Raw genomic sequence first — 20,160 nt, forward strand, 5'->3', positions numbered from 1 at the left:
TGGCCAAAAACCCTGAAACCTCCAGGCTCATTAAATATATATTAATACACATTGCCACCTAGCAGCCAAACTGTGGATAGCTAGGGGTCATGCTATGACCCAGGAAGGGAAGAATTACTCCCTCCAATGAAACTAAGGGCCCCTGTAGTGGCCAAACCTTAAGGGGATGCACTATAAATGAGGAACACAATCAGTCCCCTACATTTGTATTTAATAGTCCTCTTATACTGTTTATTCAGGTGAAAAGTGTCAATACTGAGGTATGTGAGTTTGAAACGTTCGAAATAAAGAACGGCCAAATTCAGCCATTGAATTGGTTAGTTTAACAGTCAGAGTTAGAATTTTGTGCCCCATGCTACCAAGCCTTATATGTACAACTATTTAAAGTGTCTATATATAAAAGTTATATGCAGCCTACAAACAAAGTGATGAGTGGCGGATACTGAAATGCTGTCCTAGAAAGTGGCTGCTCATCTTCGTAGAGCATTGTGTCAGTTTTAATATGGAGCAACAATACTACTGGTACATAGGTACCAATGAAGTCATACCACATACTAACGGGGAGAGTATTTTCACCAAGAATGATAATTTGCCACAGCACCAATAATTTACTAAAAGAAGAGTATGACAAGTTTTGGTTCACATTCACATCTTTTTGCCAGGTGAAAATTTTCACTGAATCTGTTTCTGGCAAAAAATTCACTCATCCCTGGTTGTAATTACTGCAAAAAAAAACACTAATCTTTATAGGATGGGAGGTAAGGTCGTTTCAAAACAATAGACTTCTATAGCAAGACAATGATGATAGATAACTGTCCCATATATGTCTAAACTTGTCATTAAATTGTTACTAAATGAGAAATTCTCTAACTTATGGAGGAATAAACAGCCCATACATTGACTACTCAGTGAATGATTATGTTGGAATGATGGCTTTTTGTGTTTGAAATTGAAATGTGCACACTGCACTTGGGGGCACCTCGGGCTGCTCGTTAGTAATGCAGGGGTTAAATGCGTAAAGTGGATTTCTCTTCTACTGCATGATTCCTAAATGATTATATTGTTCCTGACATCTTTGCTTTTTAATCTCCCTCTCATATGTGAATTGCACCAATATGGAGAAACAACCAAAGCAAAAAAAGTGATTGGATTTCATATCTGACTGCATATGTGAATGTTTCAAAGGCATGGCTGATTGAATACTTTTAAATTGGGTTTGAGCCAAATAATCCTATAAAATCTCCATTTAGTCGATTTACAGGTCTGTTAGTCTGGCCAAGTGGCGTCAGGGACTGGCAATGTTTTGCCTGCCGAGAGGATTAGTAGTAGCCATCATGCCCCAAGTGACTGTTCTTAATATTTGTGGGTTGTTTTCGTTGTCTGGCCATATTTATTCTTGAACGGACAGGGTATAATCATGTTCTTATAAAATGCTCTGCTAAAATTCTATGTTTGATGAATACCTCTCACAGTATCAGGCTTTCTCAATGGTCTTTAAAGATGGCTCTCCATAGCATTACTCAGTGCGACCAGTAAGGTCAATATTTGCTTGCTAATTGCAATTTTTACTTCACCGTGGGTACATAAAGGCTTAGAAAACCCACCACTCAATTTAGGGACAATCTGCTTTCCTCTTTTAGCAGATGCGTTGGGTGCATTACTGGTCAGCAGGTCTGTATTCATTGCAGTTATAAACTGAATAATAAAGTACCAGGCACACCAGAAGGCAGGTGGCAAGAGCCTACTTCATTGCCATGTAACCTAACAAGGTATGTGTTTTGCCACCTGCCTTCTGGCGGCCTAACAGTCTATATTGTTACTTTGTGGCAACTTGCATTATAAAAGCAAATAACTTTTATAATGCAAGTTGCCACAAAGTAACAATATAGACAGCATTTGCTGGACACATTTATTCTCATGGCTGAAGTACATTTTATAATAAGTAACTTGTAGCTATTGCTTATGATAAGCTTTGCATTAATCCACAGTTTGTTCCCCCAAGACAATGGCACAACCCTTTTCTAATGCTGTCACATTATGAAATGCTTTGACTGACCAGGTTAAACAGATCTGATACTGGCTAAGAATAATAATCAGAAGTTAGGTGCTCATAAAGCATATCTGACAGCAGTTGAGCATCCTGCCACCAGAATGCCAGGGCCCTCGGGCATCTCCAGCAGATGTGAAGCAGATTGACTTGCAGATACGCAACTCTGGAAACAGTGGTCCAAGTGTAAATCTCATGCAGTCGGATCAGTTAGAAAGCATCTGCGTGATAACCTACGGGCTTTTTCTTTAAAGAAAAACAGTTTTATTTATCGGTGGCATTTAGTAAAATGATAGTTATGATTTCAGTGTTTAAAGGGGATCCAAATACTTTCGCACACTTTACTCTGTGGTTGCTGAACTACAAATCCATATTTTAACATATTATAAAGGGTTAAATGAGACATATACCTTCCATAGCAATGTTGCTGGATTACAACTTCCAGCATAATATGAGTTAAAGCACACCAGGATTTCTAGTTCAGCAACCATAGAGATGAAATCTTAAAGCAGCAGTGCAGTCTGGTTGATGCAAGACTATTGTTCAATTACATCCTGAGAATGTAGTTGCATGAATATTCTTGCTCTGAATACCTAAACACCATTATATCCCACCCTTCTGAAGTTTATGTAATATTACAAAGTACAATATGTTAGATAATCGTAAAATGACTAGAGTAGAGCTGGTATGGATGATGTGTAATGAGGAATTCTCTTGTATCTCTTATTAAGCTTGGAGAGCTAAGGGGAGCAATTGATTCAGTTTTAGGGAAGGTAAATAGGCCTCATTTGTGAAGCTGACTGCAGCATGTAAAGTGCAAAAAAGGACCTCAATCACACGATTTTTTGACAGTCCGTAAATGGGTGCAGGCCTATGTGCAACAGTTCAGACCTTTGTCCTTTGTATTAGGCAACTCAAGACCAAAAGAGGCATGAGAATCATGTTGGCATCCTACCATTCAGATGCGCTAGGGAGGGATCTACAGGACCAATTAATGTGTTTTTTTTATCCACAATGCAATGGTTTTCCACTGTGGTCACCAGGGGGAATTGTATCAGATGCAAACAGGATACAGTTGCTCTGAAGAGTCCTGTTGGTGTCACTTTCAGCAAATGTGCAGCAGATTCTGTAAGTGCAAGTCTGCTGCATCTGTTAAGGCAAATTCCACTGGGAACCACGTAGCTGCTGCCAGCTCCAGGCATTTGCTGCATCAACAGATGCATTTTCTCTTAATTCAGAACAGGAAACCGGCATCAGCACCAAGCACAACTAAATGCAAGGAGCACACCTCCTTGGGGGCCAGAGGAACACCACTTGGGGCCAGAGGATCTCAGCCTGAGGAACGGCTGAGAATATCCTCCTCCACTGTTGCCCTTCTGCCCACTGTGCCTGCATCTAAAAAACATTACCTCTGCTTTGGTGTAGGCAGACGTGGTGGATTTCTTTGCTAAAATGCAAGATTTTGCATTTTGCACTTTAATCTGATGCATCTGCCTGCCCCCGAGTGGAGGTAATGTTTCTGGGTGCAGGCCCAGAAGGCAGAAGGAGAGGTGCGGATTATCACCGGAGAAACGCATGCCAAGATCTGACTATGGTCTTAGCCTTAGACCACTGACTAATTTTGAGGTCTGATATAAACTTGCTCAACTATAAGTAAGTATATAGGACTATGCACAGTACACTAATAAATACAGAATGAAGAATATAATAAAATGAAATGAAATCCTATATTCCAACACTAACACATTCACTAAACTTCTATTTCTTTGACAGCATCCGTTTAATTTCACCCTGAAGTTAACACAGATCATTACTTGCCCGGACAAATAAACGGTTAAAGGGGAACTCCACAAAAACATAAGCTTTTTGAAAAGTAAACATAATTTCAAGCAACTTTGCAATATACATTAAAAAATATGCAGACTTTTCATGATTTTTAATGGTTTCTGACACTTCCTTAAGCCTAACCCCCTACTCCCCTGCTGATCTCTCTGACTACTTTGCTGAGCTGGCTGACTACTGTTACTTTGTATCAACAGCCATCTGTCCTTAGCCTACATCCTACAAACCCCACAATTCCCTGCACATGTGATTTCAATAAGGAACAGGCCATCATATTGCAATGCATTGTGGGTTATGTAGTTCCTGCATGCTGTCTGTAAGCTGTGGAGTATTGTTACAATTTGCAACATCAGTGTTTAGTCCCTCCTTCCCTGTTAAGAACTGTTAAACAGCTGGATTTCAGCATAGATTTATTCATACTTTTTGAAGATACAGGTATCTGTGATGGCTATATTAGGGGTTTCTGTGTTATATGGGCCTCTTTATCAAATTTTGGTTTGGAAGCCGGAGTTCTCCTTTTAAGCTTGCCAAATCATGGGAATAAAGTTAACACTGCATGGCATGTGCCCAGAATGGATATTTCTTTAAATCCACACAGACATTCCCTGATATTACACTAAACATCCATTGGCATGCAGAAGGAAGATATAACTTTTAGCCCCACTCTGTGCCAAGTAACAAAGGACAACTGGAAACATATGTTTCGGTGTTTATTGCTCAGAAGGGAGATTTATTAAACCCTCTAGAAACACTTGTTTTTTATGACTTTTTCTTTGCATCTAGTTGCCAAAGGGGAAATGTTACAACAGTCTGGATATACAAGATACATCAAGCAGAAAATGAAATGGGGTTGAGGTTACATTTTAGAAAATTAAAAGAAGGGATGCGAGTGTTTGTGTATGTGTCAAGGAGTCCTTTAAAATAAAAAGTACTGTCAATAAATACATTTATTCTCCCTATGGCTGTGGGGTTTACAGCTCTCATCATATTTTAACCTACAGTTGGTTAATATGCTGCAACATTCCAGGAGTTGTAGTCGAGCTATAGCTGTGGAGCAATTCTGCTGTGAATTCCCATTTCTGCTGTGAAACCTATTTTCTTCTGTATGTGCATGTATGGCATGTTGCCTTTCAGAGCTCATTGCCCATTGTGTTACAACACAATGCAACAGCTTTTTCAAATGACAACTCGATATGTATGTCTGCAAAATGCCATAGAAAAGTTCAGTTTCCATAACTGAGTTATGACACTGCTAAAAAATTGTTCATGGGTTCGGGAATAACCAGGGTCAGATCAACCCACATCTTGATATTGAGGATATTATTATAGGTGCAGATGCTTGCCCCCCACAATAATCTTATTTTGGCAATTACAATTCAGAGCACAGTCTTTCTGGAACTATACCCCCCCCAATAAGATCTAAAGTCTCTCGTGTGAATGTCTCCGGCTTCAGGGTCCAATTCTGTTGCCTGCTCTAAGAACTTTATATAAATATCCCTACAGAGGGAAAATCAGGCTTCCCTGCCAGTACTCTAAATTATTCATTTTTCCCTATTAAAAAAGTCCTAACTGTGCCATTATAAGGTCCTTTATTGTTGTGTTTCTGAGTGCAATGCACTTTCCTTCCTTGGGCTATGCTTTTATCCCTTCCTGTTTATTCCAATATGAAAGCCCTATAAATAAAGCTAAGATATGCAGGTAGTTACCCATCTAATGTATGTCAGTGTTTTAATACATGAAGCAAATTTGGCTATTGAACGGGCAGCCCTGTACTTATTATATGGCTGCTGTGGGAGTATAAAGGCTACTGTTCCTGGGGTTGCTGGCTTAGCCCTGGCACACACTGCGGTATTTTAATGGCTGTGACTCTGTGGTTGTGCTGTGAGAGGCAGGCTAGGCTTCCAACAAAGGGAAAATACTGTCATTGCAGAAGGGCAAATCAAATAACAATCCTGTGTAACTAAGGAAACTCAGTGACAAGATGAGCATCTTCTGTACCAATGTTTTGCTCTTATACTGCCTTCCCATAACCCGTTGGCTGCTGAGCCTAATTTCTATATAAAATGTTTATATAATATTTATACATATTTGCCCATTCTTTATCCATTTAAAGGGGACATATAAAGGCTTTGGTTTGTTTCTCTGATGCATCAAGGCCAGCAGCACCCCACACCACCACTCTGCTCCCCCCCCCCTGCACCTCTCGTGGGCACTTGATGTTTTCCGAAGAACTTGGGAGTGGGACATTTAAACAACAGGCAAAATCTCCTACATATCAAGACTCAAGTGCTCTGGGAGCAAATGCACATGTGGCTTGGTAGCATGCTTCCCCTAAAAATCATGCCATTCTTGGCCTGGGCTTTTGTGGCTAGAGAAGGTCCCTTTATCCCTGACACCCTGGCCAAAAGGCCTGCAGGGGCAACTACCATCTTTCACCTCCCATCTAGGGAACATCCCCTTTATCCTTAGGGTTTGCTGAAGCTTTACCAGAGCAGAGGGAATGTCTAATGGCCATATATCTCCCCTAGGTCTTTAGGACAGAGCCCTAAATGGTCAACTGCAATTCCAGTGAAGAAAACTTAAACTTTATAAAAATAGGTGATGTAATTAGGGATGCACCAAATCCAGGATTCGGGCAAATCCTTGTACTTGGCTGAGCTGAATCCGAATCCTAATTTGCATATGTAAATTAGGGACAGATGGGGAAATCACGTTAATTTTTCTTAACAAAAAAAATCCACTTTTTCCATTCCTGTCCCTAATTTGCATATGCAAATTAGGATTTGGATTCAGTTCGGTATTCGGCCGAATCTTTCACCAAGGATTCGGAGATTCGACCGAATTCCAAATAGTGGATTCAGTGCATCCCTAGATGTAATGCAGAAATAATTATCCTGAATGGCTCATAAAACGTGTATGATACATAAAAAAGATACAGGAGATAAACTTGTCTATAATCCTTGAAAATACTCATGTCGCCTAAAAGAGTTACCCGTCTAAGTGTGACCAGGGGTTAATGAAACTGCAGAAATATTAAAACCTCTACTGACTGTTAGTCATGGAGCATTCAATCATCTTGAGCCTGCTGCAGTGACCAAAATCTGCCCATAGCTAACAGCAGCAGTAGGAAAGCATGGGCACTTTCCTCCAAATGCAAAATCCGTGTCAGATTAGGTTTAGACAAGCAGAAGACTAGAACCTAATTCGAACATTTCCCGTCAATTGCACCCATAAGAGGCAGGGTGCAGCAGGGACAAGGGGCCTTTTGCAGGAGTGGAGTTCCTAGTGCCCCATACAAGCACTGCCAGTTCAGCAACTACTTCACCTTTCTTTAAATCAAGTGTAAGAGAGGAGCCTGTAATATGCAGTGAAGTGAATTTGGAAACCCGCATACGGCAGTTTAATAAGTGCCGGAGGAACATATCGAAGCCTTTTCATGTATCTCGCCAATAGGAGCTGTACTGGGGACAATATCACGCTGACATCAGTCGTTGTATTTTCTGGAACATTTTTAAGCATTATAAAACATAACTGTTTTATTAGGCCTGTTTTACTGCTTTATGAGTTGCTCTCTATGAAATTACTAGGCTTTTATGGCAATAATATACTTGATTTAGACTGACATTAAAGGGACACAAATACATGCTGCTTACTGTATATGAAAGAGCATGCAACAGTGACACAAACATATTGTGTATCATACTTGCACAAACACACAAACAAACACACACACCTGAACATCATTCTTAAGAACAAAGGAGTGTTTGTCTCGTCAGTAGACATGTGTACGTGTTAGTGTGTTATATTATTTAATTGGAGCTACGCTTGCCCTGTTATTTACATTAAAATCATTTCCTGGGTATTTGGTTTTTATTTGAATAACTATATATATCTACAGCTACATGTCATCCATCCCTTAACTCCTGTAGAACAACTCGATTTATATGTTTGGGTTACAAATATTAAGTGTGGAGTAGAGCTAAGATACTGATGTTAATGGATATTTCATATTTGTCTTTTTCCTTCATAGTCTTCATACTTTCTTGCAAATTTCTCATGGGACCTAATTTCCCTGCCTCGTCACTGTATTCAAAAATTTAGATTGTGATTTGTATCTTAAGAAATTGCTTAAATGGTGGGTAAGGTCTATACTCTTTTGCTCTGACATATTCAGGTAGCCTCACAACAAATTTATTTTCATTTACTGTATAGTCTTTTCTGACTGTCATGATGACCACATCCCTATGATGTCATAGAGATACAACACAAGTGATGTCAGAGTGCTTTAAATTAAGTGACCTTTAGACAGTGAAGAGCTCTGGTTTCCTTATAACTGGCAGACAGGTTGCAGATAATAATACATGTCTAGTCGGTGGTGCATAATTACTAAACCTTATGCAAATTTACATAGTAAATAATACTTTTAAGTGACTTGCTCAAAGCCACAAGAACATTACACAGGAGAAGAGTCACTTTCGGAAACATTAAGCATGAATGTCCAGGGCCATACAGTGTAAAGAAACACATTGGTGTCTGCTGGAAGGTATTCTCCAGCAACATTTTGGTGGAACAACATGGCTATGTCCCCTTTAAGTAGTGAGCAATCTGTCCCTATGGGATCTGCATTACGTGCTCTGACCTGTACTCCATCCAAGGTCACTCACTACCCATAATATACAATATGGAAATTCTCTTTTGACTGCTCCGGGAGTGACTTAAGTAAATGCTCTTGCTTCCCAGGAGATGGAAGAACAAGATATAGATTGATCTGATGTGCATGAGAGATGTTCTTAAAAGAACAGCCCATGTTTTTGTGCCTGCTGTGGGGGAGCAACTATTATTTGAGGAAAGGTAACACTATACTAGTGTATAGATTGCGATGTTAACTGTATTCACTAAACTGAGCGCTAATAGTTCATGCAGAGCACAATCATCTCCCAGAGAAGTTATCAGATTTTGGCAAGTTTAATGAAGTATAAATTCCGAACTGCTAAAAATGTGTTAAATGTACACCAAAGCATTGGCATATGTAACATGGTACATTTTGATGGGGAAAAGCCTTCCCATAATATATAATAGGCAAGTAGTTCCCATACAATAAATCTAAAGCTCTGAAAGTATTAATGTTAAAGAGGTGTCTATAAATCATCCTAGTTTTCCGAGATATAATTATAATTTATTGTTATTACTACTTTAATATGTCTGGTCACGTGGAAAACATTCAAGCCGAGTTAAAAAAAGTTGCTCCATACAGTGGCTGGACCTCTGTGGCCACAACTGAGATAAAACGGGTCATTATTAAACTGTAAAAGTAATTAAATCTCTATTGCAGCAAGGTCCATATTGAGAGCAATCTGTGAGAAACATGCATTAGTAAAATGATTGTGAGTGGGTGTCGGAAACCCTTGGTCCTTCGTTACATATTTTACAGTCAGTAGGGCTACATTTGTGATATCACAGACAGGGAAAAAATCAATTACAATGTTGTAAAGCAATATTGATTTTTGTAAGGAACAGTAACCATAATTTGAGCCCCTAGTGGCATATTTTAAAAGTTAGTATCATGAACTCCTTCCAAGTTTCAGTGTTATTTCCCAGGGGCTTTCATCCGTAACTTTAGCAGCATTACTATTGCAGGCTGTTCTCTTCCTTTCTATACGGCGCTTCCCAGAAGACAATGTAAAATCTCTCACATATATACTGAGTATTATTTATTTACTTGCCAGCAGGGAGTACTCATATATGGAGTTTGCAGCCGGCTGATTGATTTTTGGAATGGCAAACTATCACTAGGTAACAAGATAGCTTAAAGGGGAAATACACTCACATTAAAAGTACAAACTCATGACTGGGTTCACAGAACCTTCCTAAAGAAGACCTGGAATTATCTGCATCAACCAATGTGATTACTTCTCCTTTAAATAATAAATAATATAAAAATAAAATTTTATATTTTTTATAAATTAAAAAGGGCATGAATTAAATGAATATGGCTTGTGCTCAACATACTTTTTGCCTAGTCTTTTAATGACAAAATAATCAATGACCTTGCTATGTCTTGAGCTAAACTGGACAAACAGGTAAATTGAAGTTACTCCATGTTTGGTTCTTGCGAGGCAAATCATTAGTTTAACAGTATACAACCCCCTTTAATTAGATAGCAGGTTTCCATAATTCAAGGGGATTATCTCTGCATTTGTAATTGAATTATCCTCCAAAACATGTAGCTAGAAAAACCTGATAGCTCTTCCATGATTAAAACAACAGGCAAAAAGTATGATCAGCACAAGCTCTCTTTATTAAACTCATATTGAACAAGGAAGGATAGAGTCCATTTAAACCTTGTCACTGATCTCATGTGCCTAGTATAGTCCATGATGGAATTATCCTAGGGCTGTGTCTGCCCCAAATGCTGCCTGATTCAGCCAGCTCTGTACCTTCCCACCTTTACCCTTGATGCTTAGTTACCCCCAGACCAGACAGACGAGTGTCGGTAGTTGAAATTCTAGTGAAAAAATTTCACTAGAATCAGTTACCAGAACAGCTTTTTCTTGTGTAACTTTTAACAGAAGTATTCACTATTGATCAGCTGGAAGAGCTTATTTTAATTTCTTCGCTTTTTCCTTGTATCCATTTTGTCATTTATTTGCTCACATGGCTCTTGATTCATGAGGGGACATCTGGGGATTATGTCTACTTCAGTAAACAGACCATTTCTTCCCTGTCTGCCTTACTATGTTGAAGTTCTGAGGATTCAGGGTTGTCCTATCACAAATGTCTTGGGGGAGTGGTTGCCCACCAATGAAATCTTTGCCCTGGGTTAAAATGGCCCTGCCCTCAGTAGGAATATTCCCCCCTTTGAGAGGACTACTGGTTGCAATAAGGCTGCTTGCAGGCTGCCTTCCAGTTTAGACATAGCTACAACACGTTGACTTATAAGCAAGAGAGAATAATAAAGGGAAAATAATTATACATTCTTATTGAAATTAGACAAATATGAAGGTCAACAAAAACGGATGTCACATTGACATAGAGAAAGGCAGGGAAGAAGAAATACCATTTACAGACAAACCAATTTGTTCTGATTATACATAAGAATAAAATGTAATTTGGTGAATATTATGAGGGAATTTGTTCTTGTAAATTCCCTTCTTACTCATTGCCTTGGTATGGCAGTCTGTATCTGTGAGGGGTGGAATCAAATGGGAAATTTGGCCCTTCTAATCCTAGGGAAATTGATATTAATGGGTTTTAATTCCTTTCCATCCCATAGCTGGCGGTGGGACAGGCTGGCAGTGTATATAATGTGCTACACACACATCCTCTTCATCTGTGAAAGCAGCATTACTGTCAGCTGACAAGCAGCTATTGAGGAAAGTGCACTGATGCGTAGAGCCTCTCCAGAGAGAATGTTTACCTCTCTGACTAATGAGAAGATTCTGGTGCACTGTGGCTTGCCACACCTTTCATCTGGAAATTTGTTTTTTATTTTGAATATATTGTTTATGATCGGAATCCACGTTTGTGAATTGGCACATAGCAACACTGCAGTGGAAGGTATATCTATTTAGTACCAGTTCAAGGGGACATATACTTTTCGTAGCAGTGTTGCTCATCCCATATGTTGCTGGGGAACTAGATCCTGCTTGAGAACTGGAGGGTCTTTGTATTGGCAAGTAATTGCATTTAGTGGCTTTTTTCCTGTTAACTATATGGCATTTAGCCCTGTCCCACTCAGTAAAAACACAAGTCTGTAATTGATTTATTTCAAAACTTTTCCAATAGAGGAATTAGTCTGGCTCAGACAAATGGATTTCTGTGCAGAAGACAGTTATTCCATTGGCTGCATTTATAATGATTTGCCAGAGGTTTTCCAGACTAAGACTTGGTGAACATTAATATTTTGAATTGTATCTTAAAACAAAAGGGGCCATTTACGAACATAGCAGTAGTTGGGTTGGAATTATGAGAACATTTGCATTATAGGGAAAAAAAATGGCATCCAAAAATCCAGTTTGCCCACATCACTTGTGACCCTTAATGGATTATCTAACACAAATAATTTTCCTTTTATTTGAAAAAAGGCAAATGAGTTGTCCCTCAAAGGAGAAGAAAAGTTAAAATCACAAGGGGAGGTGCCAAATTGAGATGACATGGGGTATTTATGTAGGTGCGTCATTTCTCGGTCTCCATCTCCGTGTAGGTGCGTATACTAGTGATGGGAGAAGAAATTCGCCAGACATGAATTTGCGGCAAATTTCCTCATTTTGCCACAAGCAAATTCATTTGCGAAACTGCTGCGACAATTCGCCGTGAAAAATCCACTGCGTCAAAAAAGTTGTTGCACGTCAAAATTATTGGGACACCCATTGACATGTAGACCAAATAGTCACATGTATAAAAATAGACAGTCGCTTCAGATTCACCCATCACTAGTGCATACGCAATAGTGATAAAGCCTGCTTTTTGCTTCTAAGTTCAACTTTTCACTCTACTGCTATTTGCACCTGAACCACAATGGAGAGAGTATGGAAAAAGCTTAAGAAGATGATGGTAATGAGCTTCTACAAAAATATCCGGGCAATCAGATAAGTGATTATAATCACTGGGGGGTACATAAAATTTTGGCAGCCCCCAGTGAGCTTATGTTACTTCTCCCTTAAAGGGGACATTTACTCTTCATATAATTATTTGCCGTTTTTACAGTTAATGGTATGTAGGTGTAACCTGAGTGCACCCTGCCTTCAGAACGGCATAAGCTTATTTTACCAAAGCAGGAAAAATCTATAGACCAGGGATCACCAACTTTTTTTTTACCTGTCAGCCACATTTAAATGTAAAAAGAGTTGTGGAGCAACATAAATATGAAAAAGGTCCCTGGGGATGCCAAACGAGGGCTGTCATGGGCTATTCACCTATGTGGACTAGCAGCCTACATGAGTCTTGTGTTTGGCAGTACTAGGGATGTAGCGAACGTCGGAAAAAATGTTCGCGAACATATTCGCGAACATGCGTCCAAAAATGCGAACGGTTCGCGAACGTCGCGAACCCCATAGACTTCAATGGGAAGGCGAATTTTAAAAGCTAGAAAAGACATTTCTGGCCAGAAAAAAGATTTTAAAGTTGTTTAAAGGGTGCAACGACCTGGACAGTGGCATGCCAGAGGGGGATCAAGGGCAAAAATGTATCTGAAAAATATATTGTTGACACAGCGCTGCGTTTTGTGCTGTAAAGGGCAGAAATCACACTACGTCACTCAGGTGATGTTTCTGGACACGGAATGTGAAAAAGCTCACACAGCTAGGTGGCACTTGGTTAAAGACTGGGCAAACAATGCCTGCAAGGGCAACGTATACAGTAGTGGATACGGAATATATTATTGCTGCTGTAAAAACATCACTCAGGTGATGTTTACGGACACGGAATTATTATTGTTATTTAGACAGAATGTGAAAAAGCTCACACAGCTAGGTGGCACTTGCATACCTCCCAACTGTCCCTCTTTTGACCACTCAACCCCCTGTCCCTCTTTTGTACTGGAAAGTCCCTCTTTTCTCTGCACTGAACAGCCAGAAAAAAACAGTTTCTAACTTAATTGGCTTTTGGCAGAGAGCTCAGAACAGCTAACAGGTGCAAATAAGATACTTTGTAACAATTTTGACTCTGGTTGGTGCTCGTAGTGGTGAAACTACTAGGAGGAGCAGCACACCAGTCCCTCTTTTCTCTGAACTGAACAGCCAGAAAAAAAACAGTTTCTAACTTAATTAGCTTTTGGCAGAGAGCTCAGAACAGCTAACAGGTGCAAATAAGATACTTTGTAACAATTTTGACTCTGGTTGGTGCTGGTAGTGGTGAACTACTAGGAGGAGCAGCACACCAGTCCCTCTTTTCTCTGCACTGAACAGCCAGAAAAAAAACAGTTTCTAACTTAATTAGCTTTTGGCAGAGAGCTCAGAACAGCTAACAGGTGCAAATAAGATACTTTGTAACAATTTTGACTCTGGTTGGTGCTGGTAGTGGTGAACTACTAGGAGGAGCAGCACACCAGTCCCACTCCCCAACACAGCTCGACTAATAGCACTGGGCTCTTATAGTAGCAAAGTAAAAAAACAAAAAAGAAAATAAAAGCAGTCCTTACAAGGACTATTGGGTTATTACAGCAGTCAGCAGATGAGATCAGAAGCAGTGCCCACAGCAGCTACATACAGAGCACTGCAGTAGAAGGTAGATTACTAGTCAGCAAAGCTAACTAACCTAAACTCACTGTCCCTCAAATCCCTGCAGAGTTCTGTCCCTACAATACAGAGCAGTATCAAGTAGATTACTAGCCAGCAAAGTTACTATCAACTGTCCCTCAAATCACTAACAGCTCTCTCCCTACACTAGCTCTTGAAGCACACACAGGCAGAATGAAAAAACGCTGCAGGGCTTCAGTTTATATATGGAAGGGGAGTGGTCCAGGGGGTGTGGGGGTGGTCCAGGAGGGAGAGCTTCCTGATTGGCTGCCATGTATCTGCTGGTCTGGGGTGAGAGGGCAAAAATAAGCGCCAGCTAAGGTGAACCCAAATTGGCGAACGTCGCGCGACGTTCGCGAACATTCGGCGGACGCGAACGGTCGATGTTCGCGCGAATTAGTTTGCGGGCGAACAGTCCGCGACATCCCTAGGCAGTACACCTGGCTTTTATGCAACCAAAACTTACCTCAAAGCTAGGATTCCAAAAAAAGCACCCGATTTGAGGCCACTTGGAGCAACATCCAAGGGGTTTGTGCGCAACATGTTACTCACAAGCCACAGGTTGGGGATCACTGATCTAGACACTTCCTACTCATTTTTATTGATTAGTGTGACAAGGCTGCTAATATCATGAGATCTTTAAGTAAATAATAATAATTGCAATAGTGCTCGGAAGAGCACAACTAATGTAAGTGCATTATCTGCTATCTGCTTTTTCAGAGTCGCTGCTATTTAGCATATTCTCTCTTCCATTTTTATTCTTTGCTTTATGTTTGTGAGGCAGGGGTTAAATATCTACTTGCGTCTGCTGCCATTTAAGTGAAGCAATCTGTGCGCTCCTGCTGCCTTGTGTACTATATTTCTCACACTCTCTTCTAGTCTGTACACAATCAAGATTCTAGATCATGCTGAAATAGAGAGTAACAAGAATAACTTACGTGATTTCCTTTTATCTAAAATTCCCATACTTAGTTATATTGACCCCCAGTGCAGAATATATAATTGACTTCAGCTTATTAACATGAAACATTTAAAGAATGATATGTCAGATCATTACATATAAAATCATGATAAAGCAAGAATTTATTCATCTAAAACAGAATGGAATTCAGAGGAACTGAAAACTGCTCGACTTTATTTAAAGCCATCTTGCTGGGTGAATGGGATTATCAGACAATAGTTATGTATCACAATTTGTAACCATAAAGGGTTTTCAATTATTCAATGCGAAAATCATGCAGGTATGGGATCTATTATCTGGAACAACCATTATACTAAATTCCTGTTACAATTCATTTATTACAGATTTGCTTTTTATCCGGGATAATTACACAGTATCTTGTGCTTGATGTTAACTAAACTGCATGAATCTATACTGATAGCAATGAATTCATAGTCTTTTTATATAATAGCTTTAAGGCATGGTGCTCCAAGTTATAAAAAGACTCCAGTCCGGAAAACCCAAGAACCAGCTGTCATAAGAAACAATCTCAATGCAATAATGTCTGTTGTTTTAGTAGATTCATTGTTTCATCCCTAGTTGAAGCTCCTATAAATAAATGTAACATACATTCAAGACATTCTTAGAGGTATCTATACAAAGTGTCACTACCCGAGAAATCAGAGAATACACCCTGGAAGCAGGAGGGAAACATATTACTACTGTTTAGGTCTCAGTATAGAAAAACATGTTAAACCTTATGTATATTTCCATCTGTTTTAGGGAAATTCTTTGATGTTGGTTTAGCTTCGCAAAGCCTTCATTATAATCCACTCATGACCATATCAAAGCAAGGGCTAGGGGCCACAGGATTCTTTTATAGAACTCTCTGATCCCCTTACCAAGATCACTCATGCAGTTATCCTTAACACTCCCATTCTCTCTAGCCCGGAGACACACTCATCCTGTACGGTTGCTCCTCTCCAATACTTTCTAGGAATACCAACAAAGAATTACAAAATCAGTGGGAGAGCTGTAATGCAGGTGCATTATCATTTCATAGATCTCCAGCATCTGGAACCTTTTCTGCTTCTACCATATTGGCTGGAAAGTATTTTTCAATGCATTTACTTTCTGCAGGTGTCCATTTATAGCCATTGGAAACATTGATAAATAAGATAAGCATAGGTGTCCTGTATATTCCAGTCCTGTATAATCTCCAATAGCTTTGACTTTACAGATGACTTTGGTTGCCCTTTAGGAAATGTGACTTATCCTTAATATAAACAAGCAAACAAACAAATGCAAGCATTGAATACTAAAATGTTTCTTACAATGTGACTGTGGGGCATATTTATAAAGATGCTCAAAAAGCATTGTCAAATAAATGGCTTGTTGTTATCTTGTATATGAATATATTGTGGTGGCACTTCAAGAAAGCATTTTTCCACTCCATTTGTAACACAGTTTTATAAATAGGCCCCTTTGTTAATAGGGAAGCCAGAGTGAAGCCAGCAGCCACTCGGACTGTATACATTTGATAGCAAAGCATGTTAAGGTACATAAAAGTATTGCTGGGCAATAGAAATATCCCACCATTGGCAGTTCCCAGGAGGGCTGGAGCAGGCTACACAGCGGCATAGTCTGGATCGATATTCACTGCATCTGGATTAGCCACATGGGCATGCTCACCGTTCTTGCAGACCGGACAGCACTGCTCAGGCTCATAAACAGGGTTCACGCACTCTGGAACGGCGCAGTCTGCCACCACACAGTGCACTTCATTGCTGGGCTCACATCTGCACCATTCGCATGGAGAGGGCTGGGGGGGAAAGGGAAAAATATGTTATCAGGAATCCAAGTTCAGTTCTGAAGGACCTTCAAGTATGCGTGCATCCTGTCAATTCCATCTCACGCCCTCATCTCCATTAGCAGCATCTACAGAACACTTGTATGTGATGTACAGACTAGCTTTCATAAACACTGGATGAGGGTATGCATATAGATATGTATATATTTATCTTTCAGCCACTTCTACTCTGGCCTCTCTCTGTCTCTCTTTATTAGCAACCTGACCTACAGTGGCTATGAAACAGCCAAAATCTGCATTGCAGTTGGGGATTGGGAAGCTTTCCTCTCCATCTAGTATTGATGTTTGTGGCTTCAACTGCCAGCAGGCTCTTCTCCTTATGGCTTTATGTGATGGAACTTAGACACAAGACAGGGGGAAAAATAACTTTAAATACGTGCCTTCATTGGTTAAACCTGTATGCATGCTTAATTAGGAAGTCAGTAATAAGTCGGTAGCTATGGTGGCACACAAGGAGCAAATACAAATCATTATAGCAGATACAATAAATACAGCTATTTCATTAGAATATTAGTTCATATATAATTAAAACAATTCTTTTCCATATACATTCCCTACTTCTAAAACATTTGCCTCCCCACCAGCTAAAAGTAAGCATCGCAAGCTTAATCACCCATGAAAAGATGATGAAGAAAATAGAGAGAGCTGCAAGTTGCAGTAACATTTGGGTGGAGTAACACTGCTATGGAAGAATTACAGTCTGTCCCTTTTAAAAAAAATATCCCATAGCATCACTCAAATGTTGCTGGCCTCCCACGAGTATTCCTTCATACAACCAAGGGTTAAAGCATGCTGGCAGCTATAGTCTAACAACATCAGATGTGAATTCTACTCTATAACCTGGAGCCTTCAGTGAGTCAACACGGCTCCCTATTGTTTGTTCATGCGACTGAAGGAGGTATTCAACATATTTCTTCTAGCTCTCAATACCATACCCTCCCTTCTGATGACTTATTACAGTGTGATATTGGCAAGCAAATATTGTTTATTAATCTAGGTTAGATTAGAGCATGGCAGTTGGTGTAAAGCTAGTATGGGGCAAGTACTCTCTCACTAAATCTCTTTTGCTTCCCATATGCAATACGTTTTCAGAATCATCCTTACAATTCTAACCAATCACCAGTTATATTTGGATTCTGCAGCAATTGTCCATTGCTAATATTATTCTGTAATCAAACATCACAAGGGTGGGTTTAAAGATGTTTTGGTGTTTAATTAACGACACTTCTTGTAGCTTTCAACCCCTAAACTATATTATACATTACTGAGTAATATCAGGAAGAAAAAAAAAACACTATGTAACAATGGTGAGGATGATCCCACTGGCGAATTCTCAGTTCCCTGTAAAAAAAGATATAATCTTTGGAGAGTTGGGAATTTAACTGAGATTAACATCTCCCTTGGCTACTAACTTGTAGAAAACCAGAAAAGAGTCTTCACTTGGAAGAGCTCAGTGGCAGAACACCTAATTTTTTGAGTAATGCTTTGTACAAATCATCCCTCTATGATGTATGTTTGTCAGCATTTTTACAGCTGTTCAAGGCTGCTGAATATATTGGTGCATTATAAATATTAGAGATAGAAATGCTTGTGTCTGTCAGTGCTGGAGAAATGAAGCCTCATTTTTCAGAAAATTACTTGCAGACATTCAAAAACAGGCATAAATACATTCCTGATATGCCAAGTCAAGTCTTTGAAGATATAGGGGTTGGTTGGCATTAAAGAGGAGATAAACACTATAGTGTAAACATACTTTATTTAGGTTTTACAAATTCTAGCATACTTTACCATATTACCAAGGGTTAAAGTATGCTGGGAGTTGTCATCTAGAAATAGTAAGGTATTATTTGTAAAGGAAGCATAAACATTGCTTTAACTGACTCATTTGCTCCCCCTATTTCTCCAAATAGACAACCCAAGCTTAATTACAGATGCAAGAGAATTCCCCTGAGCATCAACTTTTCCGGCTCTACATCAGTCTCACTGTTATCTGATATATTGGGATTACTGTGCAACTTGTGGGCTGGGGAGAGAGAGGGGCAATAGTAAGCTGGGGACAAGGTGGGGAGGGGCAATCCAGAGAGGCACAAAGACACTATAAAGCCAACCCTTGATCTATGCTGGATAATGCTAGAATGCTATTTTAGCAACATTTGGGTGGATCTACATTGGTAAGATTGAGTCTCATTGGAGAATTCTCTCATTGTAATTAAGCTTATGTAGCCTACTTTAAAGGGGTAGCAATTTTAGGGAATTTATATAAGTCTTATAATAATCCATCTTTATGGATGCTGGGCTACAATTGTAAAACAACGGAACATATTCCATCCCTGAAAGCTGACTCTCTTGTTCCCTCTAACTGACCAAAATAGCCATCACATGCTTAATTACAGATGCAACAGTGTTGTCCAAAGGGAATCATCCTTACCATTTCTATATTGGTTATCTCATTGTTAACTAAAATATTGGGATAACTGAACAACTTATTCTTTCCATTATTGCACTGATTACACTTAAAGAGGTTGTTTACCCTTTAAATAACTTTTAGTATGATGTAGAGAGGGGTATTGTAAGACAGTTTGCAATGGGTTTTGATTTTTTTATTAATTTCGGCAATCTGGTTGCTAGGGTCCAAAATACCCTAGCAACCATGCATTTATTTGATTAAGAGAACTGTAATGAAAGAAGGCATGAATAGAAAGATGGATAATGAAATGTAGCATTAATAATAAATGTGTAGCCTTAAAGAGCATTTGTTTTTTAAGATGGGGTCAGTGACCTCCATTTGAAAGCAGGAGATAGAGTCAGAAGAAGGCAAATAATTTAGAAACTATAAAACAATGAAGGCCAATTGAAAAGTTGCTTAGAATTAGCCATTCTATAACATACTAAAAGTTAACTTAAAGGTGAACTAGATTCAGTCAAATTTAGTGCTGTGTACTGTATACTTCTTATTCTGAGCAATTTTACATTCATTTGTTTTAAGGGGCTACATTTGTTGGACAACCAGTATTTGGTTTCTAGCAATGATGCTGTTCTGTTTCCAATGAAATACTTCCCAGGCCACAGTGAGTAACATGGTTTCAAGGAATCGTATCCAGCTTGAGATTGCTTATAACAGTCATTTACTTTGTGTAATGCAAGCTAACAGACAGATAATGGAAGCACTAGAAGCTATTTCTTCAATATAAATGTGGCTTTACAGTTATTATAGTTATGCCATTAC

At 39.3% G+C, this 20,160-nt stretch overlaps 1 protein-coding gene across 1 annotated transcript in view; it reads right to left on the minus strand.

The window, feature by feature from the left end:
- The window catches only part of vwc2l.L (von Willebrand factor C domain containing protein 2 like L homeolog), a 92,525-nt gene that overhangs the window by 43,998 nt on the left and 28,367 nt on the right, over window positions 1–20,160 (minus strand). Inside the window, exon 3 of the mRNA XM_018236081.2 lies at window positions 16,757–16,886. Coding sequence (XP_018091570.1) covers window positions 16,757–16,886 — 130 coding nt within the window. The remainder of the gene's footprint in view (window positions 1–16,756; window positions 16,887–20,160) is intronic.

The sequence above is a fragment of the Xenopus laevis genome, chromosome 9_10L (assembly GCF_017654675.1).
Source record: "Xenopus laevis strain J_2021 chromosome 9_10L, Xenopus_laevis_v10.1, whole genome shotgun sequence".
Classification (NCBI taxonomy): domain Eukaryota; kingdom Metazoa; phylum Chordata; class Amphibia; order Anura; family Pipidae; genus Xenopus; species Xenopus laevis.